Raw genomic sequence first — 27,869 nt, forward strand, 5'->3', positions numbered from 1 at the left:
CCTCCCAGAAGCTGACGGGAGAGGCCAGATTCTCTGTGAGCAAGGTCAAATTCTTTACTACGTATCATTACTCCATCTGCTTCCACTTTCACTGTATTATTACTACAGGATTGAGGACCCTAATCTACCACCTCTTTACATGTTCCCAAATGACAACCTCTCCTCAGCTTCTACTGTTTTCAAATGTGTCCTTCTTCAATCCCGTTTCCACATCTGAGTTTTCCTCAACTCTGACTCTCTAAGAAATGTAACACTTCAATACACTTATGTATGCTTTAAACCTGATCTAGAAATTCAGTTGTATCTACTTTGTTTTTTATCCGCTATTTCCATCCAGTGGAATGGATGGAACTCAAGGCCCTATTGTTGTCCTTTATAACCTACGGACTCTTGGCCTTGCTAATACTAAATCATATCTTCAATTTATATAAATCTTTTGAGCAATCGTTCTGAAATTCCTTTCGGCATTTTATGTTCTCAAATTCTGTCAAGCAAAATAAGTTTTAGGCAAATAACAGCCTCCATAATTCCTTTATTTCAATTTTAAATTAATCACTTGTCGACAACTTTAAGTGGTAAGAAATGACTTACAGATATACTTAAAAGTACCGAATTGACAGCTAAATTGAATGAAATGTTTCTTAGGGCAGTCATTTTGTCATTTACTCCAATTAAATTCAGGGTCTTTATACCTCATCTCTTTCCTGAGATGTGGAAGTTCTAGCAGGGGCATCCAGAGAGATGAATACCAGCTAATCTCCATTTCCACTCTTCTGCAAGCTTGGGGTTGGAGAAATGAACCAAAGAAAATGGAAAGCAGGATGCTAAACAGAACTGAATCAACATAAAGTGACCCCAAGATAGAGGAATGGAACAAACTTTTTAGGTTAGAAAATACTGCCAAGGACCTGTTTCTAATCAGAATCAGCACGTGCAAAAAACTCACTAGGCAGACAGCAGTTATGCAGACAAAACACTCAACTTCAGTCAGGGGACTGGGTTCTGGGCCTAGCTTCCCAAATAACCAAAATCATTATTCAAAAGCAACCCGTAAGTACTAATTGGTAGGGAAAGAAATGGAGCAGGTGACAAAACAACAACATTGTATATATATGAACACTAAAGTTGTTATGGTAGAAATAAAATCCAAACACTTTAGAACCAGAAGACATCACAGAGATCGAATTAGTATGATTGCCCCAGTGCATAAGTAAGAAAACTTTTGAATAATCACTGCCTTTGTTCATTAGGATGAAAGGAATAATTTTAACTCTGATGTAATAAAACAATGGTTTTTTAACATCTTCAACTGTATATCAAATTAGATAATGATTACATATATATCATAAAATTAATAAATCAAGGCAATTTTTCTATATAATTCATGTCAAATTTAACAGTCTCTTCACTGATTCTTTGTACTGAGAAAGGGTATTTTCATTGTCCCCCTCATTCTTAAGACTAACAACAGACTTTCTGTACTCTTCAACTTCTTTAGTACCAAGGAGCTCTTCTTTACTTAATTCCAGATTTTTCTCAGCAGCTTTAATTTGGAGAAGGGTTTCCAGGATGTTTTTTTCTGAGGAGCTGTCTTTCCATACATACTCTTCCATGTCTGCTTCAGTCTTCTTTTTCTCCCATTCTTCAGTTTTCTGAAAGGAAAAAACAAGTTCTGAATTCTGAAAATTATGACTCAAAGTCTGGTCCACACTCTGTGCGTACGCCTTGCCTGACCTCCCGTATCTAGCACTGCTGTCCGCCTGCACCAGCAGCTTCGGGCTGCACACGCCGTCACATGAGCGCCTCGTTACCACTCACTAATTCTACCCACAAAATTTACACTTTATCTGCCCTGCGAATTGCACTTACACAGCAACACTGCTTCCCGAAAGATGCAGAAAACTCACTCCCTGCAACTTTCCACTCCCGAAACTCTAACACATCAAACATTTCAAATTTCTGAGGTTCCAAATATGAGAGTTGAAAGGAGACTGTATTTATCTCTGTAACATGCCTCTGGGAATGACAGGGAAGACCAATTATTACAATAAATTTAAAACATAAAGTTCGTGTGATTTTTAGTCATAATGACTTGATATATTCTGGAATTTTGTCTTATTATCTTTATTTTCTGTTCCTATAATGGAAACAATGTTCATTACTACTTACTTTTTCTTACAAAAATTATTACCATGTTATTTTAGGGAACACTGGTAGGTTTTAGATTAATATAATTCAGATTTATGATTTAAATGAAGATGTAACACTGTGAAAAAAATCAAGCAACACAGCTAACATGTAATATGCCCTGGTTCAGAGAAGTGCTGAATAGCAGCCACATTCTTTCCAAATTAACACATAACAATATTCTGAGCCACAGGCTATTATGGAATGATCCACTAGTCTTACAACTTTTGAAGGTGGTAAACCCTTCCAAATTATAAAGTTTTTAAAGTATTAAAAGTGAGGCAGATTTGTAAGGCTGTCAGAAATAATATTTTAACTCTGAAAACTCCTCTTGAAACAGACCACAGCGTGAGCAGACAGAGCGCCAAGGCTCCTCAGAGCCAAGTGAGCACCAAGAAGGAGGCAAACAGTTTCCAGCCATGCCACCCTCCCATCCCCACTCCCGCTCCAAAAGCTCACGAAAAGAGAAAAGCACTAGAAATTTGCCCCTCAAAGGATAAAGAGGAGCCCCACCAAAGGCAAACAAGCCACTGGGGATGCCACCGACTCAGCAAACCCCATTCGGATCACTAAAGCCCAGGAAAGAAGCTCCTCCACCACAGAGACCCACAAGAAGAAGAAACCCTCCTTTAATCCTTTAAACTGTGTACTCTTTCCTCTAAGAGAAACAAGCAGATGTAGGGTGTTTCCTCAGATCCCAGACTCCTGAGCCCAAGTGGGTCTCTGTACTCGCAGCTCCTCTACGTCTGCCCCGCCTCGCTATGCTGAATTTGTGGCGGAGGACAATGTTCCAACCTACGTTCTAGAAACATCTTATCTGCTTGAGAATGTGCTCTGCACCCTCTTTTTAGCTGGTAGGGAGGCTTTCGCTTGGCAGAGGGGCAGGGATAATATGAAATAACTTCCTGTTGTGCCCCGCCCCCAGAGCCCTGTTGCAAATAACTCCTAACAGCCAAACTCTGAATTTGTACATTTTAAAAAAATAACTGACAAAATTACCCCACCATACCTAATTTTTACTGTAATATATGAGGAAGGAATAAATGTCAGCCCCTTAAAAAAAAAATGTCCAAAATTAAATATATCACCGGCCTATCCACTCTTGCCAATGCTTTAAATGTTCAAGACAATGTCATAGTTTCTTCATAATTCTAACTTACAAGTGAAATAAACTTAATTTAAGAGGTCAACAAACACATTTTATAAAGCATTAAGTAAAACAGTCACTCCATCTCATTCTGAACTGTTAGAAGACAAGAATTAAGAGACTTAACTGTTCAAAAAATTATGTTTCACCTAGGTGTTTCTGGATTTTAACTGACTTGAAATAAATGCTTAATCAGAGGAGATAACCAAAGTAAATCCACTAACAATTTTCAACAATTCTTAATCTTCCCCTTATATGTGGCATATACAATTCTACATTGGTTTGCCAAGGTGTGTTCATAGGTATGCCATGACATTGATTCCCTGAGCACTCAGGTGCCACGTGAGCCTGGTGTAGCAGGGGCAGCCATAAGCATCCTCCTCCTTTATTTATCTCAGTAGAGAATTTTTCTGTGTGTGCAGTGACATGAAAAAGGTTAGGAAATCCTAAACTACAGGATAGTGTACATTTATACTTACTGCTGTTCTAAATAGTCCTTGGTAAGGGAAAGTCACTTATATTCTGTGAAGGGCATGGCTTCCTACTAATCCTGTACAGATACAATGCAGTGCTGGGCTTCAGCTACAAGCTAAACAAAACTCTAGTTTTCCACATATTCTAGCTTTAGGATCCAAACTCTGCACAACTAAATATAAATTCCAAGATAATAATAGTAACAATCCCCCAAACTGAATACTTACTATATACCAGGTACTTTAATACTTACATGTATATATTAATTAATATAATTCATATTAAGACATACTGGGTTAGATCTTGACATCTCTACCGATAAGAAAACTAAGTATTACAGAAGTTAAATAGAGGGGCACAGTCACCTGGGAATGTTTCAGATTTCAGAATTTTTGTATTTTAACTTGTAAAGTTAATGCAGCACGCACACAGTAAATTTTGTAACATCTCCAGAGGAGGTCTACGGCAGCACCCCCTAATCAAATATATTACTACTTTTCTAGCAACATGTATGAATATTCACACTAAATGGGATTAACAAAGGCTATAAATAGCTTCTCATCCATTCAGAGTTCATTTTGCTACCAAATAAGTTATGAAAAGACTAGCAATTTCCAAAGCTTTTTTCATTTCAGAATTACAGGTAGAGGGCTTTATATCTGTGATTCCCTCAAGGTCACACAGGGAGGGGTATGGCACAGTATTTACCACGGGCTTTGGTGTTTTATAGAACTGAGTTTTTAAATCCTACCTTCATCACTTACTACTGTGATAGGCTTGCATTTCTATAAGAACTGACTCCCCAGAACTGTTCTGAGGATTAAAAGAAGTAAGGAATAGCTACATACTTAGAGTACCTGGCTCACAGTAAACACTAAATAACCATCTACTACTAATATCACAACTTATTAAGAAGAAGAATAAAGAAGAGTAGGATTCAAACCCTTGCTGGCACACCTCCAAAATCTATGTTCCCATGGCAAGGGCACCACTACCACCATCAAGCAGTAAAGCGAAACTTTAAAGGTAAATATAAACACAAGAAGTGTCCAAATGTTTTGCCATCATTATTCCCACTCACAAAATCATATGACTGATATTTATCAAATGTAGATTAAAAAAATACAGAAACAAAAGGTCTTTATTTATCACTGATAGAAAGGTGGTATTTTTCATGATGCTTATCACTTCTTGTCTTCTTGATAAATGTTATCACTGCGGGGCAGGGGCAAGATGGCGGAAGAGTAAGACGCGGAGATCACCTTCCTCCCCACAGATACATGAGAAATACATCTACACGTGGAACTGCTCCTACAGAACACCCACTGAACGCTGGCAGAAGACGTCAGACCTCCCAAAAGGCAAGAAAATCCCCACGTACTTGGGTAGGGCAAAAGAAAAAAGAAATAACAGAGACAAAAGAATAGGGACGGGACCTGCACCAGTGGGAGGGAGCTGTGAAGGAGGAAAGGTTTCCACACACTAGGAAGCCCCTTCGTGGGCAGAGACTGCGGGTAGCAGAGGGGGGAAGCTTCAGAGCCACGGAGGAGAGCGCAGCCACAGTGGTGCGGAGGGCAAAGCGGAGATTCCCGCACAGAGGAGCGGTGCCGACCAGCACTCACCAGCCCGAGAGGCTTGTCTGCTCGGCCGCCGGGGCGGGCGGGGCCTGGGAGCTGGGGCTCGGGCTTCGGTGCTAGCCGGGAGGGAGTCCGGGAAAAAGACTGCAGCTGCCAAAGAGGCAAGAGAATTTTTCTTGCCTCTTTGTTTCGCGGCGCGCAAGGAGAGGGGATTCAGAGCGCCGCCTAAACGAGCTCCAGAGACGGGCGCGAGCCGCGGCTATCAGCGCGGATCCCACAGCAACAGGGACGCAGAGGGAAAAACGGAGAGATTCCCGCACAGAGGCTCGGCGCCGAGCAGCACTCACCAGCCCTAGAGGCTTGTCTGCTCACCCGCCGGGGCGGGCGGGGGCTGGGAGCTGAGGCGCGGGCTTCGGTCGGATCCCAGGGAGAGGACTGGGGTTGGCTGCGTGAACACAGCCTGAAGGGTCTAGCGCACCACAACTAGCCGGGAGGGTGCACGAGAAAAAGTCTGCAGCTGCCGAAGAGGCAGGAGACTTTTTCTTGCCTCTTTGTTTCGCGGCGTGCAAGGAGAGGGGATTCAGAGCGCCACTTAAACGAACTCCAGAGATGGGCGCGAGCCGCGGCTATCAGCGCGGACCCCAGAGACGGGCATGAGACGCTAAGGCTGCTGCTGCCGCCACCAAACAGCCTATGGGCAAGCACAGGTCATTCTCCACACCGCCCCTCCCGGGAGCCTGTGCAGCCCGCCAGGGCCAGGCTCCCGTAATCCGGGGACAACTTCCCCCGGGAGAGCGCACGGCGCGCCTCAGGCTGCTGCAACGTCACGCCGGCTTCTGCCGCCGCAGGCTCGCCCCGCCTCCTCCGTACCGCTCCCTCCCCCCGGCCTGACTGAGCCAGAGCCCCCGAATCGGCTGCTCCTTTAACCCCGTTCTGTCTGGGCGGGGAACAGACGCCCTCAGGGGACCTACATGCAGAGGCGGGTCCAAATCCAAAGCTGAACCCCGGGAGCTGTACGAACAAAGAAGAGAAAGGGAAATCTCTCCCAGCAGCCTCAGAAGCAGCGGATTAAAGCCCCACAAACAACTTGATGTGCCTGCATCTGTTGAATACCTGAATAGACAACGAATCATCCCAAATTTAGGAGATGGACTTTGGGAGCAGGATATATTAACTTTTCCCCTTTTCCTTTTTTTTGTGAGTGTAGATGTGTATGCTTCTGGGTGAGATTTTGTCTGTATAGCTTTGCTCTCACCGTTAGTCCTAGGGTTAGGTCCGTCCGTTTTTTTTTTTTTTTTTTGGCTTAAAAATTTTTTTTTTCCCTAATAAATGTTTTCTTAATAATTTTTTCCTTATTTTCTATTTTTAAAAAAATTTTTAATAAGTTTTTTCATATTTTTTATTTTAAAAAATTAAAAAATTTTTTTTCTTAATAAATTTTTTCTAAATAATTTTATTTTTAGTATAAAAAATTAATAAATCTATTTTTAAAAATTAAAAAAATTTTTTTTCTTAATAAATTTACTCTTAATAATTTTTTTTCTTATTTTTTATTATAATTGCTTTATTTTATTTTATTTTATCCTCTTTTTTTCTTTCTTTCCATTTTTTCTCCCTTTTATTCTGAGCCGTGTGGATGAAAGGCTCTTGGTGCTCCAGCCAGGCATCAGGGCTGTGCCTCTGAGGTGGGAGAGCCAACTTCAGGACACTGGTCCACAAGAGACCTCCCAGCTCCACGTAATACCAAACGGTGAAAATCTCTCACAGATCTCCATCTCAACATCAAGACCCAGCTTCACTCAACGACCAGCAAGCTACAGTGCTGGACACCCCATGCCAAACAACTAGCAAGAGAGGAACACAGCCCCATCCATTAACAGAGAGGCTGCCTAAAATCATAATAAGGCCACAGACACCCCAAAACACACCACCAGACGTGGACGAACCCACCAGAAAGACAAGATCCAGCCTCATCCACCAGAACACAGGCACTAGTTCCCTCCACCAGGAAACCTACACAACCCACTGAACCAACCTTAGCCACTGGGGACAGATACCAAAAACAACGGGAACTACGAACCTGCAGCCTGTGAAAAGGAGACCCCAAACACAGTAAGATAAGCAAAATGAGAAGACAGAAAAACACACAGCAGATGAAGGAGCAGGGTCAAAACACACCAGACCTAACAAATGAAGAGGAAATAGGTAGTCTACCTGAAAAAGAATTCAGAATAATGATAGTAAGGATGATCCAAAGTCTTGGAAATAGAATAGACAAAATGCAAGAAACATTTAACAAGGACGTAGAAGAACTAAAGAGGAACCAAGAAACGATGACAAGCACAATAAATGAAATTAAAAATACTCTAGATGGGATCAATAGCAGAATAACTGAGGCAGAAGAACGGATAAGTGACCTGGAAGATAAAATGGTGGAAATAACTACTGCAGACCAGAATAAAGAAAAAGGAATGAAAAGAACTGAGGACAGTCTCAGAGACCTCTGGGACAACATTAAACGCACCAACATTCGAATTATAGGGGGCCCAGAAGAAGAAGAGAAAAAGAAAGGGACTGAGAAAATATTTGAAGAGATTATAGTTGAAAACTTCCCTAATATGGGAAAGGAAATAGTTAATCAAGTCCTGGAAGCACAGAGAGTCCCATACAGGATAAATCCAAGGAGAAACACACCAAGACACATATTAATCAAACTATCAAAAATTAAATATAAAGAAAACATATTAAAAGCAGCAAGGGAAAAACAACAGATAACACACAAGGGCATCCCCATAAGGTTAACAGCTGATCTTTCAGCAGAAACGCTGCAAGCCAGAAGGGAGTGGCAGGATATACTTAAAGTGATGAAGGAGAAAAACCTACAACCAAGATTACTCTACCCAGCAAGGATCTCATTCAGATTTGATGGAGAAATTAAAACCTTTACAGACAAGCAAAAGCTGAGAGAGTTCAGCACCACCAAACCAGCTTTACAACAAATGCTAAAGGAACTTCTCTAGGCAAGAAACACAAGAGAAGGAAAACACCTACAATAACAAACCCAAAACATTTAAGAAAATGGGAATAGGAACATACATATCGATAATTACCTTAAATGTAAATGGATTAAATGCTCCCACCAAAAGACACAGACTGGCTGAATGGATACAAAAACAAGACCCATATATATGCTGTCTACAAGAGACCCACTTCAGACCTAGAGACACATACAGACTGAAAGTGAGGGGATGGAAAAAGATATTCCATGCAAATGGAAGTCAAAAGAAAGCTGGAGTAGCAATTCTCATATCAGACAAAATAGACTTTAAAATAAAGACAATTACAAGAGACAAAGACGGACACTATATAATGATCAAGGGATCGATCCAAGAGGAAGGTATAACAATTGTAAATATTTATGCACCCAACATAGGAGCACCTCAATACATAAGGCAAATACTAACAGCCATAAAAGGGGAAATCGACAGTAACACAATCATAGTAGGGGACTTTAACACCCCACTTTCACCAATGGACAGATCATCCAAAATGAAAATAAATAAGGAAACACAAGCTTTAAATGATACATTAAACAAGATGGACTTAATTGATATTTATAGGACATTCCACCCAAAAACAACAGAATACACATTTTTCTCAAGTGCTCATGGAACATTCTCCAGGATAGATCATATCTTGGGTCACAAATCAAGCCTTGGTAAATTTAAAAAAATTGAAATCGTATCAAGTATCTTTTCCGACCACAACGCTATGAGACTAGATATCAATTACAGGAAAAGATCTGTAAAAAATACAAACACATGGAGGCTACACAATACACTACTTAATAACGAAGTGATCACTGAAGAAATCAAAGGGGAAATCAAAAAATACCTAGAAACAAATGACAATGGAGACACGACGATCCAAAACCTATGGGATGCAGCAAAAGCAGTTCTAAGAGGGAAGTTTATAGCAATACAAGCCTACATCAAGAAACAGGAAACATCTCGAATAAACAACCTAACCTTGCACCTAAAGCAATTAGAGAAAGAAGAACAAAAAAACCCCAAAGCTAGCAGAAGGAAAGAAATCATAAAGATCAGATCAGAAATAAATGAAAAAGAAATGAAGGAAACAATAGCAAAAATCAATGAAACTAAAAGCTGGTTCTTTGAGAAGATAAACCAAATTGATAAACCATTAGCCAGACTCATCAAGAGAAAAAAGGAGAAGACTCAAATTAATAGAATTAGAAATGAAAAAGGAGAAGTAACCACTGACACTGCAGAAATACAAACGATCATAAGAGATTACTACAAGCAACTCTATGCTAATAAAATGGACAACCCGGAAGAAATGGACAGATTCTTAGAAATGCACAACCTGCCGAGACTGAACCAGGAAGAAATAGAAAATATGAACAGACCAATCACAAGCACTGAAATTGAAACTGTGATTAAAAATCTTCCAACACACAAAAGCCCAGGACCAGATGGCTTCACAGGCAAATTCTATCAAACATTTAGAGAAGAGCTAACACCTATCCTTCTCAAACTCTTCCAAAATATTGCAGAGGGAGGAACACTCCCCAACTCATTCTACGAGGCCACCATCACCCTGATACCAAAACCAGGCAAAGATGTCACAAAGAAAGAAAACTACAGGCCAATATCACTGATGAACATAGATGCAAAAATCCTCAACAAAATACTAGCAAACAGAATCCAACAGCACATTAAAAGGATCATACATCACAGTCAAGTGGGGTTTATCCCAGGAATGCAAGGATTCTTCAATATATGCAAATCAATCAACGTGATACATCATATTAACAAATTGAAGGAGAAAAACCATATGATCATCTCAATAGATGCAGAGAAAGCTTTCGACAAAATTCAACACCCATTTATGATAAAAGTCCTGCAGAAAGTAGGCATCGAGGGAACTTTCCTCAACATAATAAAGGCCGTATATGACAAACCCACAGCCAACATTGTCCTCAATGGTGAAAAACTGAAACCATTTCCACTAAGATCAGGAACAAGACAAGGTTGCTCACTCTCACCACTATTATTCAACATAGTTTTGGAAGTGTTAGCCACAGCAATCAGAGACGAAAAAGAAATAAAAGGAATCCAAATCGGAAAAGAAGAAGTAAAGCTGTCACTGTTTGCAGATGACATGATACTATACATAGAGAATCCAAAAGATGCTACCAGAAAACTACTAGAGCTAATCAATGAATTTGGTAAAGTAGCAGGATACAAAATTAATGCACAGAAATCTCTTGCATTCCTGTATACTAATGATGAAAAATCTGAAAGTGAAATTAAGAAAACACTCCCGTTTACCATTGCAACAAAAAGAATAAAATACCTAGGAATAAACCTACCTAAGGAGACAAAAGACCTGTATGCAGAAAATTATAGGACACTGATGAAAGAAATTAAAGATGATACAAATAGATGGAGAGATATACCATGTTCTTGGATTGGAAGAATAAACATTGTGAAAATGACTCTGCTACCCAAAGCAATCTACAGATTCAATGCAATCCCTATCAAACTACCACTGGCATTTTTCACAGAACTAGAACAAAAAATTTCACAATTTGTATGGAAACACAAAAGACCCCGAATAGCCAAAGCAATCTTGAGAACGAAAAATGGAGCTGGAGGAATCAGGCTCCCTGACTTCAGACTATATTACAAAGCTACAGTAATCAAGACAGTTTGGTACTGGCACAAAAACAGAAATATAGATCAATGGAACAGGATAGAAAGCCCAGAGATAAGCCCACGCACATATGGTCACCTTATCTTTGATAAAGGAGGCAAGCATATACAGTGGAGAAAAGACAGCCTCTTCAATAAGTGGTGCTGGGAAAATTGGACAGGTACATGTAAAAGTATGAAATTAGAACACTCCCTAACACCATACACAAAAATAAACTCAAAATGGATTAAAGACCTAAGTGTAAGGCCAGACACTATCAAACTCTTAGAGGAAAACATAGGCAGAACACTGTATGACATAAGTCACAGCAAGATCCTTTTTGACCCAGGTCCTAGAGAAATGGAAATAAAAACACAAATAAACAAATGGGACCTAATGAAACTTAAAAGCTTTTGCACAGCAAAGGAAACCATAAACAAGACCAAAAGACAACCCTCAGAATGGGAGAAAATATTTGCAAATGAAGCAACGGACAAAGGATTAATCTCCAAGATTTACAAGCAGCTCATGCAGCTCAATAACAAAAAAACAAACAACCCAATCCAAAAATGGGCAGAAGACCTAAATAGACATTTCTCCAAAGAAGAGATACAGATTGCCAACAGACACATGAAAGAATGCTCAACATCATTAATCATTAGAGAAATGCAAATCAAAACTACAATGAGGTATCATCTCACACCGGTCAGAATGGCCATCATCAAAAAATCTAGAAACAATAAATGCTGGAGAGGGTGTGGAGAAAAGGGAACACTCTTGCACTGTTGGTGGGAATGTAAATTGATACAGCCACTATGGAGAACAGTATGGAGGTTCCTTAAAAAACTAAAAATAGAACTACCATATGACCCAGCAATCCCACTACTGGGCATATACCCTGAGAAAACCATAATTCAGAAAGAGTCATGTACCAAAATATTCATTGCAGCTCTGTTTACAATAGCCAGGACATGGAAGCAACCTAGGTGTCCATCATCAGATGAATGGATAAAGACGATGTGGCACATATATACAATGGAATATTACTCAGCCATAAAAAGAAATGAAATGGAGGTGTTTGTAATGAGGTGGATGGAGTTAGAGTCTGTCATACAGAGTGAAGTAAGTCAGAAAGAGAAAAACAAATACAGTATGCTAACACATATATATGGAATCTAAGGGAAAAAAAAAAAAAAAAAAAAAAAGAGGTCATGAAGAACCTAGTGGCAAGATGGGAATAAAGACACAGACCTACTAGAGAATGGACTTGAGGATATGGGGAGGGGGAGGGGTGAGATGTGACAGGGTGAGAGAGTGTCATGGACATACATACACTACCAAATGTAAAATAGATAACTAGTGGGAAGCAGCCGCATAGCACAGGGAGATCAGCTCGGTGCTTTGTGACCACCTAGAGAGGTGGGATAGGGAGGGTGGGAGGGAGGGAGATGCAAGAGGGAAGAGATATGGCAACATATGTATATGTGTAACTGATTCACTTTGTTGTAAAACAGAAGCTAGCACACCATTGTAAAGCAATTATACTTCAATAAAGATGTTTAAAAAAAAAAAAAAAAAAAAGAAATTAAAAAAAAAAAAAAATGTTATCACTGATTAGATTTAATTTTCTCAGTTAATAGCATGTTCTTAAAAATAACTGAATTATCTCCAGTTTTCCAGCAGTCTCCTTTGGGTGAAGGTTTTTTATGTCTAACCAAATGTAGAAAACACAAAAACACACACAGAGAGAATTTACCTCTTATAAAGACCTGTCTCAAGAAAAAGAAAGCTAATTTTTTGAAGTCCTATGTTACATGTATCAATAAAAAAGATCTTCAGAATTTCTGTTTTTCAAGCAGGAAAAATAAAGAGTAATTGTTATCACTGTATTTACCTTTTGAGGGAAATCTTTTCTAGTCATTAATACATAAGTTTTCACAGATGGCTGCCATCCAAATGGGGCTTATCAGTGAAGAAAGAACAGAGCTAAATGGAAGAGCTGTTGGTTTAAATGATATATTAAGAAGCAATCCCAATGGACCTCTCATAGGGACCCCTTGAATTCTGGCTCCTGGTTCGGTTTGGCTAATGGGAGGCACCAGCAAGAGACCTAGAGAATGATGGAGAGTGAGGTCAGGGTTGTCCTTCCCAACTCTCTCCCTGATGGAGGGCATGCCCCAGTTCCTGTCAGGTGGCCCATCCATACAGCTCTCTCTCCGGTTCTGCAGCACCTCCCTCCCCTGCCCCTTCAGATAGGCGGTGTGATGGCACCCCACTCTCACCACCCCAGAGAACTGCACCCTCACTTGTTTCTGTTACTGAACCTTTGTAAGATGTCTCCTTAATAAAATATCCTGAAAATGAAGAAAAACAAAAAAGCAATTCCAAAATCATTTTCTAGTAATGATAAAAAGGTAATAACATTTTATATGATGCTTGTCACTTCAGAATATTTTTCATATAAGAGGTATAAATATAAAATCCTTGAGGGAAAAAAAACCCCAAATTTCTTTCTTTTAACTTGACATTATGACTTCCACTTTCAAATAGGATGTAACAGGTCACAGGATGCCTCTGCTTTGGCTACAACTGGAAAAAAGCCAGGTAATCAATATACCAGAGAGTTTTATATATATATATATATATATATATATATATATATATATAGATCGATTGATTGTTGTGTTGGGTCTTCGTTGCTGCGCACGGGCTTTCTCTAGTTGTGGCGAGTGGGGGCTACTCTTCGTTGCAGTGCACAGGCTTCTCATTGCGGTGGCTTCTCTTGTTGTGGAGCATGGGCTCTAGGCACCCGGGCTTCAGTAGTTGTGGCACGCAGGCTCAGTAGTTGTGACACACGGGCTTAGCTGCCCCACGGCATGTGGGATCTTCCCGGACCAGGGCTCGAACCCGTGTCCCCTGCATTGGCAGGTGGATTCTTAACCACTGCACCACCAGGGAAGTCCCACCAGAGAGTTTTAGAATCAATTAGGACTAGATGAATGTGAATTCCAAGCTGCAAGCATATGGGGAGCATCCTTCTGAAAATCCCTAGCCATTTTCTTCCCTGAAGCCATTTTCCAATTCTGTATCAGACTGGCCCTTGGCCCACACAGAAGGACTCTACTCGGGAAAAGAGAAATGAGCAAGGTTTGAGCTGTTACCCAGGGCTTGTATGACAGATTGGAATTGAAGAGCCCCAAACGTGACTGGTTTTAGTTCCGGGGCTACTTATGGGAAGCTGGGGAGGCTGAATCAAGCTTCTGGAGAGCAAATCTCCTATAATCTCATAGTGTTTAGGAGACAAAGTCCTACTAGAGGGAGGAAATCCTGTTTCACACAACCAATCTGCCTCTCAAGACATCTTCCAGATTCTGCTGCAAGGGCTAGAAGTTAACAAGTTAAGCTCAAAACTTCTGAAGAGCACAAGTGACTCTTAAGCAGACTTTGAGATGTGGAAGCGGACTCACCAAGTTCCCAATCAAAATGCCTGAGAAGAGACAAAGGTGAACTAAATCTTAAAAAACTGTAACCCAGCCCTGCTCCAGCTCAGTTATGATTGGATTAAAAAGATAAGCCCCTGACCCTCTGTGCCCAAGAGAAAAAAGAGGAAATTCTTTCTGATGGATGACATCAATTGGAGCTTCTATGGGTCTTTTACATACAATGTCTGGCATGCAATAAACAATTACCAGACACTTGAGACATTTGAAGAAAAGAAAATCAATCAATACTTGTGATATTTGCTGCGTGTCCTTCTAAATTCGTTTTTTTTTTAAAGCACAGCTATGATTACATTTCATTTCTAATTTCGTACCCTGACTTGTAATTCACTGCCAAATTTTTATAGCTTCTGAAATTATACCCAGGATTGAAGTGGGCAATTGTTTAAGAGTGTCTTTTTTTGAAGTGTAGTTGACATGTATTAATTTTAAAGCATAAACAATAACGTATTCAAATTACTGGGGGTGCAATTAAAAATACCAATGTAAGCTCAAATTGATCACCATTCAGGCAGTTTGATTAGTTTGTAGACTTCAATTTTAATAACTTAACTATTAAACATTTACAATTTCACCATTTAACTTATGTATGTATACAATAAATATACATATATACAGTCTCTTTTCTTCCCTGACTACCATGAGAGAACCTGCTCTGACTACAGCCCTAGAGGAAGGAACCTTCCATTCCACATGATCCTGTTCTCTTTTCTACGCAGCTGGCTCAATTATTTACTCACTCATTCGTTCACTCAGTACATATTTATTACACAACTACTGTCCCAGGCACTGTCTTGCCCTGGAACTGCCAATCCAGTAGGAAACCTAGAGTTGAGGAGGAACCGGGCAGATGAAGACTGTGATCTCAGTAGAGGAAAGAGCATCCATAAAGGCTGGAGGCAGGAACGAGCTTAGGACATTCAGGCCTGAATGAAGGCCAAGGTGAGGAAAGTGGCACGGGATGAGTAAGCACCTTACGTATATTAATTCATTTAACTTTCATAACAACCCTATGAGGCAGTACTATCACTATCTGTTTTACAAATCAGGAAATTGAAGCCCAGAGCAATTAAATAATCTGCCCCAAATCATACTGCTTCTTAGTGGTAGAACGTGTTCCAAGGAACATAGAAACACGGAAAAAAGAACAAAAGAATAACTTAATTTGACCCTATCTCTTTTTTCTCCTTGTAAAGCATGAATTCAATATAAAGAAAAGCACAATAGCTACTTCATGAAATGGTCAGTGAACTCCAATCTAATAGAAAGCAAAGAAGTATCTGTTCCACTAAATACACAAATGTGTCACCTTCTACCATCTTATTTATAACTCCCTTTGCCTAGAACATGAATCACAGTAATATTCCACTTCTCATGATTACAAGTAAGGCATTGTGCTAGATGAGGAAAAACAGTTTTACCAATTAAAAAAATTCAAGTTACTTGAAAATCATAAAAAATAGGAAGAAGTAAATATCCATAATGGATTAAAAAGCTACTGCCAATACTTTTAGTTATCAAAGCTAAATTTTTAACTGAGTATGTCAAGGAATTCAATTCAAATCAGATCAGTTTTTAAAAAATTTACTGAATGCTGATATGCCAGACATTGTACTAGATGCTGGGAATATAAAGATGAATGAAATACACAGTCCTGTCCTCAGTGACCTCACAGTCTAATGGAGCTGGGCAGACATGCATACAGGCAATTACCATAAAAGCAATAAAAGGAATGCTAACTGACAGAGGGAGAAGGGAAAAAGGATGGGAAGAAACATCTGAGACAGGTTACATCTGAGGTGTATTAAAGGATTCCTATGAATTTGCAAGTCTGATCAATTTGAAAAGGGATTATAAGCAAAGAAAACAGCATATGCAAAGTTGTGAAAGAACACATTATGTTCATTATGGTACAGGATACATAACCTACAATTCCTGAGTAGCTGGTAATGAGGTGGTAAATTTCTGTGAATAGACATACTCAGTAGTTTAGATTTTATGCTAGGTAATGGGGAACCACTGAAGGATTTTATAAAGGGATATGATACAGCAGACTTGCTTTTTAGAATAATTACTTTAACAGCAATCTGGAAGATGGATGAGACAGGAAAATCAAGGCTATTATAGTTATTCAGGCAAAAAATGATAAAGACCCATATCAGGATAGTAGCACTAGGGATAAAGAGGAGAAAATAGTTTTAACAGGTATTTAAAAGCTAAAACTGAAAAGACCTGGTGACTTATTAGATATCAGGGGAGAGGGGGAGGGAAGAAAACAGTATAACTTTCAAGGTTCATGACTTCAGCCACTGGGTGGAAATTTTTCTTAATGACCTTTAAGTATATGATAGGCTCCTGAGCATCAGATATAAAATGAAGTCTTACCTGAAGGCAAATACATATGAGAAGTGTTACTTTACTGTATCATCAACCCGCTCAAGAACAGCTGCCTACTGCCTACCACGTCAAGTCAAAAAAAATCTGTTAGTGTATAGGAATGCAAGAGATTTCTGTGCGTTAATTTTGTATCCTGCTACTTTACCAAATTCATTGATTAGCTCTAGTAGTTTTCTGGTGGCACTCCTATACACTAACAATGAAAAATCAGAAAGAGAAATCAAGGAAACACTCCCATTTACCACTGCAACAAAAAGAATAAAATACCTAGGAATAAACCTACCTAAGGAAGCAAAAGACCTGTATGCAGAAAACTTTAAGACACTGATAAAAGAAATCAAAGATGATACAAACAGATGGAAAGATATACCGTGTTCTTGGAATGGAAGAATCAACATTGTGAAAATGACTATACTATCCAAAGCAATCTACAGATTCAATGCAATCCCCATCAAATTACCAATGGCATTTTTCACAGAACTAGAACAAAAAATTTTACAGTTTGTATGGAGACACCAAAGACCCCCAATAGCCAAAACAATCTTGAGAAAGAAAAAAGGAGCTGGAGGAATCAGGCTCCCTGACTTCAGGCTATACTACAAAGCTACAGTAATCAAGACAGTATGGTACTGGCACGAAAACAGAAATATAGATCAATGCAACAGGATAGAGAGCCCAGAGGTAAACCCACGCACATATGGTCACCTCATCTTTTACAAAGGAGGCAAGAATATACAATGGAGAAAAGACAGCCTCTTCAATAAGTGGAGCTTGGAAAACTGGACAGCTACGTGTAAAATAATGAAATTAGCACACTCCCTAACACCATACACAAAAATAAACTCAAAATGGATTAAAGACCTAAATGTAAGGCCAGACACTACAAAACTCTTAGAGGAAACAGGCAGAACACTCTTTGACATAAATCACAGCAAGATCCTTTTTGATCCACCTCCTAGAGTAATGGAAATAAAATAAAAAATAAACAAATGGGGCCTAATGAAACTTAAAAGCTTTTGCACAGCAAAGGAAACCATAAACAAGACAAAAAGACAACCCTCAGAATGGGAGAAAATATTTGCAAATGAAGCAACTGACAAAGGATTAATCTCCAAAATGTACAAGCAGCTCATGCAGCTCAATATGAAAAAAACAAACAACCCAATCCAAAAATGGGTGGAAGACCTAAACAGACATTTCTCCAAAGAAGACATACAGATTGCCAACAAACACATGAAAAGATGCTCAACATCACTAATCATTAGAGAAATGCAAATCAAAACCACAATGAGGTATCTATCACCTCACACTGGTCAGAACGGCCATCATCAAAAAATCTACAAACATGGACTTCCCTGGTGGCGCAGTGGTTAAGAATCTGCCTGCCGAGGCAGGGGACATGGGTTCGAGCCCTGGTCCGGGAAGATCCCACGTGCCGCGGAGCAACGAAGCCCGTGCGCCACAACTCCAGAGCCTGCGAGCCACAACTGCTGAGCCCACGTGCCACAAGTACTGAAGCCCGCATGCCTAGATCCTGTGCTCCATGACAAGAGAAGCCACTGCAATGAAGAGTAGCCCCCGCTCGCCGCAACTAGAGAAAGCCTGCACGCAGCAACGAAGACCCAACACAGCCAAAAAAAAAAAAAAAAAAAAAATCATCTACAAACAATAAATGCTGGAGAGGGTGTGGAGAAAGGCGAACCCTTTTGCACTGTTGGTGGGAATGTAAATTGATACAGCCACTATGGAGAACAGTATGGAGGTTCCTTAAAAAACTAAAAATAGAACTACCATGTGACCCAGCAATCCCACTGCTGGGCATATACCCTGAGAAAACCATAATTCAAAAAGATACATGTACCACAATGTTTACTGCAGCACTATTCACATTTGCCAGGACATGGAAGCAATCTAAATGTCCATCGACAGATGAATGGATAAAGAAGATGTGGCACATATATACAATGAAATATTACTCAGCCATAAAAAGGAACGAAATTGAGTTATTTGTAATGAGGTGGATGGACCCAGAGCCTGTCATACAGAGTGAAGTAAGTCAGAAAGAGAAAAACAAATACTGTATGCTAATGCACATGTATGGAATCTAAAAAAACGGTACTGATGAACCTAGTGGCAGGGCAGAGATAAAGACACAGACATAGAGAATGGACTTGAGGACACGGTGGGGGAAGGGGAAGCTGGGATGAAGTAAGAGAGTAGCATTGACATATATACACTACCAAATGTAAAATGGATGGCTAGTGGGAAGCTGCTGCATAGCACAGGGAGATCAGCTTGATGCTCTGTGATGACCTAGAGGGGTGGGATAGGGAGGATGGGAGGGAGGCTCAAGAGGGAGGGGATATGGGGATATATGTATACTTATAGCTGATTCACTTTGTTGTACAACAGAAACTAACACAACATTGTAAAGCAATTGTACTCCAATAGAGATACTAAAAATAAAAAAGAATAAATCAAAAAAAAATCTATGCATGTACGATACACAAATCCTTCCTTTTTCTTGCCCTTTTCATTCTAATTCCCATACCACACCCTCAGTGCTGACACTAGGTACATGTACAAAAACTGTCTTAAAAGAGATATACCAACCTTCTAATCAGTTTCTTTATTAACAATACTCAAAGACTAGGGAAATTATTCACAATCAAGAGCTCAGCAACAGAGCCTTTAGAATAAAATATGTCTGGGTCTCACCTCTAGAGATTTTGATTCTGCAGGGAATCAAATTTCTAAGCATCTGTAGCTCAGAAAAGCTTCACAGGTGAGTCTGATGCAAGCCCCAGCTGAAAACCGGTTATGGAGACAGATAAATTTTCAATTAATAGTTAAGTCTGAGAACTAGCAGCTAAAGTTCCGGTTTGATTTCATCTCTTTTATTTCCTAATATTTTATCATGGAAGTCAAAGTTGAATAAAACTAAGTAATATGATACCATGGAAAGCATATGAAACTGTGAAGCTGCAGTTCAGGTCTGAGTTCCTTAGGTTCACAGACTCTGTGGCCTTGTGCAAAATGCTTGATCTCTCCTCTAAGTCTTAATTTCTCAGTGAAAATAATGAAGAGGTTGTAACAGGTAAATTTTTTGATTCCTGATCTTTAAAGTGAGCACTAATTTAAAATGGGTGGCCATGCTAAATGCTTCTGTTGTTAAAAAAAAAAGACAGTATTTTAAAGCACTTTAAAAAAATGGAACAACTCCTCCTTCACCCCCACCCCCTTTTTGGTTTCCTTTTTGTATTCATCCAAGGTGATCATTTGAAACAGCACAAAGGTGAAAAAAGAGTCAGAGACAGAGACACAGTTGACTCTCCAAGCAACACCACAGATCCACTTTTAAAACAAAGACCGGATGTTCTATTTGTCTGGAATCAAGTGAAAGGTAACATGCAAACACTCTTTACTGGTACTGGTCTATCATGAATGCTCAGACTCTTCATGGTAGCTCAATTAATACGTTTAACTAGTTGTTTTTCTTTAATGAAGACTGTAATATTAGTTTATGCATAATTAGTTAATATGTAAGTTTATGCATAAGTACCTTTCACCTTAAAGAGATGTATCTTGCTAGGAGTAGCCAATATTATCCTACAGATTCCATTAACATATTAACATTGTCAAATATAAATTAGCATCATGAATTAAACTCATAGAAGCAAATGTCTGTAGAGAACTTCCAAAATGATATAGCATTAGAACACTTTTCCTTTAAATATTTGAAAAAACACATAACCAAATGAAAAACAAACCTGATCTATATATAGCCCAAATCATACATCCATGAAAATTAAGTATCTCAAACTGTTGCAAAGATATTTCTTAAAATTTGGGCATAATTATTGATTATTAATTATTAATAATTTTATTAATAGATCATTAAAAAGCTATACCAGTAAGCTAAGTATTGCTAACATCTAACAAGTATGCTACATTTTATATTACTGGAAAGGGAGTTTATTTGTTACTCTGTCACTTTACTTTTTAAGTTGAAAACATACTTCAAAAGTCTATTTTTGCATCTCCAAAAGAATAGACAATGTTTCAACAGCTGTTATTAAACACTTAGTTTAATATTATTAAATGTTATTAAACATGTAGCTACCTAGCACTGACCCAGATATTCTGAAGAACAAAATACAGTAAGATCAGATGCATGTTAATGAGAGTCTTACCAGATTAGTTAAAAGGACAAAACATACAGGGAAAACAACCCATGGAACATGGACTAAGGCAACTTTTGTAGTCAAGAAAATAAGATAGTATAATTTGCTATCTAGGCAAAGTAGGAGTCAAAGAATAAGAGGCTCAAATATATCTGATAAAGGATTAATATCCAAAATATATAAAGAACTCATACAACCCAATAGCAAAAAAAAAAAAAAAAAAAAGAAAAGAAACAACCTGATTAAAAAATGGGCAGAGGATCTGAATAGACATTTTTCCAAGAAAGACATACAGATGGCCAAAAGGCACCTGAAAAGGTGCTTAACATCACTAATCATCAGGCAAATGCAAATCAAAACCACAATGATACCACCTCACACCTATTAGAATGGCTATTACCAAAAAGACAAGAAATAACAAGTTTTGGTGAGGATGTGGAAAGAGAACCTTTGTGCACTGTTGGTGGGAATGTAAAGCGGTGCAGCCACTATGGAAAACAGTACGGAGGTTCCTCAAAAAACTAAAAATAGAGTTACCACATGATCTAGCAATTCCACTTCTGGGTATTTATCTGAAGGAAATGAAAACTCCAACTCGAAAAGATATCTACACCCCCATGTTCACAGAAGCATTATTTATAAAGCCAAGACATGGAAGCAACCTAAGTGTCCATGAATGGATGAATGGATAAAGAGTAAGTGGTGCATATATATGCAATGGAATATCATCCAGCCATAAAAAAAGAAGGAAATTCTGCCATTTGCGACAACAGGGATGAACCCTGAGGGCATTATGCTAAGTGAAATAAGTCAGACAGAGAAAGACAAACACTGTTATGATCTCACTTATGTGTGGAATCTAAAAGAACAAAAAAGAAACAAAAAACCCCTGAACTCACAGAAGCAGAGAACAACTGGTGGCTGCCAGCGGCTGGGGGTGGGAGGTGGGCAAAATGGGTGAAGGTGATCAAAAGGTACAAACTTCCAGTTATAAAATAAGTAAGTCACGGGGATATAATGTACAGCCTGGTGGCTACAGTCAAGAATGCTATATTGTATACTTGAAAGTTGCTAAGAGAGTAAATCTTAAAAGTTGTCATCACAGGAAAAAAATTTTTATTAACTTTGTGTGGTAATGGATGTTAAGTTGACATATTGTGGTGATCATTTTGTGTTTTATATATACACACACACACATACACACAAAATCATTATGTTGTATACCTGAAAATAAGATACTACATGTCAATAATATCTCAGTTAAAAAAAAGAGGTTCGAGTGGGTATCAAAGCCTTGAAGGATATATAAGAAATAAATAAGCAGAGAAAAATAAAAAATTAAATAGTAAATTATATAACCTTTATAACATTTTTTATAATATTTATTACTAAACTAACTTGCTTCTACTAGTGTTCCTCAATAGAAGAGACAGTGTTTTCTCCTTAGGTATTAATCTCCATATCCAACACCACCAAGCAAATAAGAGGCAACCAGTAAACATTTGCTCATCAATCAATAAACAGTTCATCTTAATGAAAGCACACGTAATATTTGCCATGAGAATGGTTTACTCTTTCATAAACACTGAAAGAGGTGCCTTTTCACACATCTAGTAAAATGCTACTACATCATTTCAATATTGCCCTCTGGATACAAATCTACATTCTGTATGTAAATAAGCTCTACAACCTGTTCACAGCCTGGCTCTGAATTATTTTTCAGTCTCATCTCCTACCTCTGCCCTGTTGGTCGTGTACCCTGGCCACACCAAACTTCTGCCTGCTCTCTAAACCCACCAGGCCTAGAGTCCTTCACCTACTGCACACTCCTACTCATCTTCCAAAACCAGTCACCACTTCCATGATGCTTCAAGGGAGAATTAATCCTTGTATGCGCCTCTCACAGCACTATGTTCCAACCTCCCTTACCCAGTGAAACAGACTATATTATAACCAGCAAATCCCTCTAGGAATAAAGGTACCTAAAACAGAGGCTCATTCATTTTGATAATCCCACCGATACCTATCACTGTACCTTGTAAATAACAAAATCATTGATGAATGCTAAGAAGAGAAAACAATAAATGTCATTCAAGCATTCTCTGATATAACCTGGAAATCTATGTGTATGTGAGCAAACACAAAAGATCACTATGAACTCATAAACCACTAGACTAAATGGCAATTATGGCTCTGCAAAAGGATTCATCATTTTTATCAGAAATACTTGCCATAAGGTCCCCTTTAAAAATAAACTCTGAGTATAAAATTATCCCTTTTATCCATTTTGTTACATGACTTTTCAGAACCACTTTAATACAAACCTAGATATATTTCTGACTGGCAACAAGACTATCATGAAGTCCAAATAAGACAGCCAAAAATTCAAATTTTAAAAAGCAACCATTAGTAATTAAATATCAAAATCACCCAAGAACCCTTTGAATCTGATTTCAGATCTCTACATTTTCTAAAGCAAGTGTTTATTTTCTTTCCCCCACCACTGTCTGTGCTTTAGTCTATCTTTTGTGCAAGTCACTTTGTAAAATGCTTCATTCAATCATCTCTTAACCAAATCACTTGTGGAAGGTTTAAAGAACAACATGCAACAAAGTTAACATTTATTATCAGTTGTGTCAGAATGTGAGTCAGATACACGTTGTAAAAATTCAAATACAACAGGGCACAGAGCTGACTTGATCTGTATAAAGTCTTTGTCAAGTTAAATGTGAGCTATACACAGAAACTGGAAATAAATGAATTTGAAATTCTAAGATAAATCTTTGTTTTAGTAGTTAACAACGTTAATAGCCACCATTTAATGAGCACCCACTATTCACCAGACATTTCACATAAATTCTCCCTGATCTATCCAAAAGCCCTTAGAAGAAATCTGAGCCTGACGTTAAATGGATGGCCAAGGTTACACAGGTAACAAGTAGTGGGATTCAAATCCAAATCTGAATGGTTCCAAAGATTAAAACCTAATTCACTTCTATGCTAACATTGTGTAATACTGAAATATTAAACCAAATTTCTACACGTCTCTTTGCTTCTTTGAACAGCTGAAGAATAAATGGTTTAATGTATATCTGTTTCTCATTACCTTCTTAGCACTGCAATAATCATTCTTTGAAGCATTACTAAGACTCTATGCCTGAAGTCTATGCTTTGTGAAGTCTATGCCTTTTGAATATGAAAATTAATAAAGGAAACCTCAATTAAAGTTAGAGTTGGGAATGGCCTGTAGAGGGAGCTCTCATGCGTTCTCACACTCCATTATTTGCATGCACTGACCTTCACTTACATGCCCCACTGGAAGAAGTACACCCTGCACTCTCAAACAGAAAGTGCAACTACTTTACAATCCCAAAGGAAGAATTTCTCCTTGCTCAGCAACAGCCCAGGCAATGAGAAACATCTCTGCTCCAGAAATGAAGTCATCACCACCCTAAACTCCTACTTTCCTCCCTTGAACTTTCGTTTAGAACAGCCCCTCCCAACTCCCTCCCTTTCCCTATAAACGCAGGCTCCCTTTTCTTTGTTCTCTGGACTTACCTACAGTGCACCATAAATTGAATGTCCCAAATAGCAATTCTTTGCTGTTCCCGAATAAACCCATTTTATTGTTTTAGAAGTCAACAACTTCTACTTTGATAATTCTATATAGTTAAACTGTTTTGAACAGCACACAACAGTAACTTTCTTATACTTAAGTCTAAACGCATACCTTTTCAGAGAAGTTTCAGTATTATGTTATATAAAACTACCAACTACTTTCTCTCAATGCTACTTAGAGGTAACCTCCACAGAGCTTAGCTTTTAGGTATTAAATGCTCTGAAACTAGCCTTAAAAATAAAGGAATGAATTAAAAGGGGCTCTTTAAATATTTGATTAAATACCAGGTGGTAACATCAATTTCAAGTATGAATTCCATGCTGGTGAAGGAAAAAAGAGTTTCAATTCAATAAAATTTCTGTTCCACCAGCTCTGCAAAATTTCACGGCTCATCTGCATTCTCTTAAAGCTTCTTCACTGATGGTACTTGTTTAGAAAGGATCAAGAGCCAAGTTTAATATAGGAATTATTTAATTATGTTTAGGACAGTTGTATGTGGCTACTTACTCTGGCATCAAAGTAATTAGCATTAAGATCAAAAGCTTCTTGCATGAATCCAGAATACAAACTTGTTTGGATTTTATGTCATGGAACCACAGAAAGAATCCAGTAAGTCAACTTTCACTGAATTTATTTATGCCTGTCATTTCCTTTGGGGCAAACTCATTTTACAGGCTGCTGGCAAAATAAGAGACTCAAAACTGGTTGGCTTTTATTGTTTGGTATTAACTCTTTAAGCAGCAGCCATAGAGCTGAAGCTAATTCAGCCATGTTGCTGGTTCAAAAGGGAACTTAATGACCTCAAGCCAAAGGCATTTATAAAATCAGTCGACAGGAAAGAGATTAACTGCTATTATGATGTTGCTCCTGAAGCTAGGAACTAGAAAATCGGGATGAATTATGATAATTAGAATACCTCAAAAGCAGAGAAGAGCTACCAGCTACTTTCTGTTCTTTACTAACCTCGCAACAAAGTTTTATTTTTTTTAAATTTTCCACTCATCCCCTTGTGCTACAACTGTTTTATTATTAACATCAATGAAATCTGTAAGACCAGCTGTACCTGTTCACAGAATTTCTTAGGGATGAAAGGAGATTCCAAAGATCATCTAATGCAACTAACTAACATCCGAAGAGTATGTTCCTTTTATCATATCCCCACTAAGTAGCCAATGGATGGAACATCTTCTACCTATTAAAGCAGCCCACTCCATCTTTAGGTGAATCTTGTAGAGAGATTTTATTCAGTAAATAAATCTGTCTCACTATTGCTTCTACTTTGTTGTACCCTTAAAAGTCATGAAAAACAAATCTAACTCTTCTTTCATATGAAGTCCTTTGAGCATCTAAAGAGAGTGACTCTTTCTCCAGCTACCCCCATTCCTTCAAATGTTCCCAACATGAAATGCTATTAAATCCCATGTCTATGTTGGGCAAGCTTCAAAAATTTTAATTTGTGTGCATATCTAAAATTATTTTAATTTTTAAAAATATTATATAAAACTGTGAGTTACCAAAACATATTAGTTTTCAACCTTAAATGAGTTGATGCTCATTCACAGCAAAATCTTCCTCATAAATGTGTATACTTATACTAAAACTCAATAAATTCAGTCAGACACAAGACTATTTTTATACTATTTAAATAATTAATTGCCCTTAATTGTCTCTAATGTATACCAGTGAAATGTTCACATGAAAGGCTATTTGTTAACTAAGGTTTTAATAAACATTTAAAATAACTTTCTACAAAGTTTGGGAGCTTTGTTCTATAGTTTATTTGAATAACAGGATGAATTATATAGTTCAAGTAATATAGATGATGATCTCCCTTCCATAACATTGACAACTTTCACCTAAAGTCATACAAACAAACAAAAAGTAAAAAATTCTGAATTTTTTAGCCTAAGTCAGAAACTCTGAATTTTAAAGGCATTTTAGTCATCTGATTTCTGAAGGTCCTCAGATGGACTGAATTATCTATTTCAAGATCCTCACTTTCAATGTCAGTAGGAGTTATCTATAACATTTCACATGTCCTTAGCTTATATAGTGGTTCATTAAACACTCATCTGAGTGCTGGCTACACAGACTGTTTTGAAAGGTTAACATCATCCAAATTACAATGACAAAGTTATTAAACATTCATACACAATCACTTACCCAAGACTCATGGTATAAAACTGTTAGTAGATACATTGCATAATCATAATTCTGTCTCTTTAAGGGGCACCTTTAAAAGACAGAGAGGGAGGAAGTCAAAATTCTAAAAATTCAGTACATGGAAAAATTTGCAAAGTATACAAATACTAAATACAAAGGATAACTTATATTCAGGAATTCCCTATGTGACTTACGAAAATTCTGTTCTTGGAATAAAAATGATCTATGTAGTTTATGACTTAAGGATATTGAACACTGATGTTATTTTTACTTTTATTTAGAGGATATCTTTGCTTTCATCACTAACAAAGTTATTTATATCTGATAATAGCTTTACACTATTTTTAATATGAATGTGTCCAATCCAAGTGTCCTTCACGATCTCAGGGCTAAGAGTCTGCGATGGTGTGAACATACCTGCTGAGTTCATTTAAAGAATACAGAGAGACTGATGCTAATCTAAATGTTCACCCTGATTTCCCCAGAGCTGATTCTTTTAAAAATGAGCTACACTACACAATGCTATATTTTTTTTGCTATCATATTTAAAATGCAACTAATGTCCTAATATTAGATAAAATTTCTACATAAATAAGAGCTGGCATTAACTTTTAGGCTAATAAAATAATACAGAAAAGGAAATAATTACTTCTAATTTCTTTAAATATAAAATTATCATATGACAATTGACTTTAACTGGACTCTGTTTATTCTGTACTTAGGTTTAATAGTCCTCTATTCTACAAAGTTGTTACCATAAAACATACACACACACAGACACTTACAAACTTAGCAAAAAAAAATTATCAGAAACTTACAGAATTTCTAACAATAACATTTTAAAAGTACTTTTAAAAATTGCACAAACTAAAAACACAGCATTATTTTACATTCTCTAAAGCT

At 38.0% G+C, this 27,869-nt stretch overlaps 1 protein-coding gene across 2 annotated transcripts in view; it reads right to left on the reverse strand.

Moving 5' to 3' along the window:
• Nucleotides 1-520: 520 nt before the first annotated feature.
• The window catches only part of MRPS35 (mitochondrial ribosomal protein S35), a 52,747-nt gene continuing 25,398 nt past the window's right edge, over nt 521-27,869 (reverse strand). Inside the window, exons 7-8 of one of the 2 annotated variants that reach the window (XM_061205022.1) lie at nt 26,967-27,036; nt 521-1,652 (exon numbers count right to left, since the gene is read on the reverse strand). In XM_061205022.1, the coding sequence (XP_061061005.1) occupies nt 1,383-1,652; nt 26,967-27,036 (340 nt within the window). In that variant the 3' untranslated portion in view covers nt 521-1,382. The remainder of the gene's footprint in view (nt 1,653-26,966; nt 27,037-27,869) is intronic. The other variant, XM_061205023.1, reaches the window with a different exon arrangement.

The sequence above is a fragment of the Eubalaena glacialis genome, chromosome 11, assembly GCF_028564815.1.
Source record: "Eubalaena glacialis isolate mEubGla1 chromosome 11, mEubGla1.1.hap2.+ XY, whole genome shotgun sequence".
Taxonomy (NCBI): Eukaryota; Metazoa; Chordata; class Mammalia; order Artiodactyla; family Balaenidae; genus Eubalaena; species Eubalaena glacialis.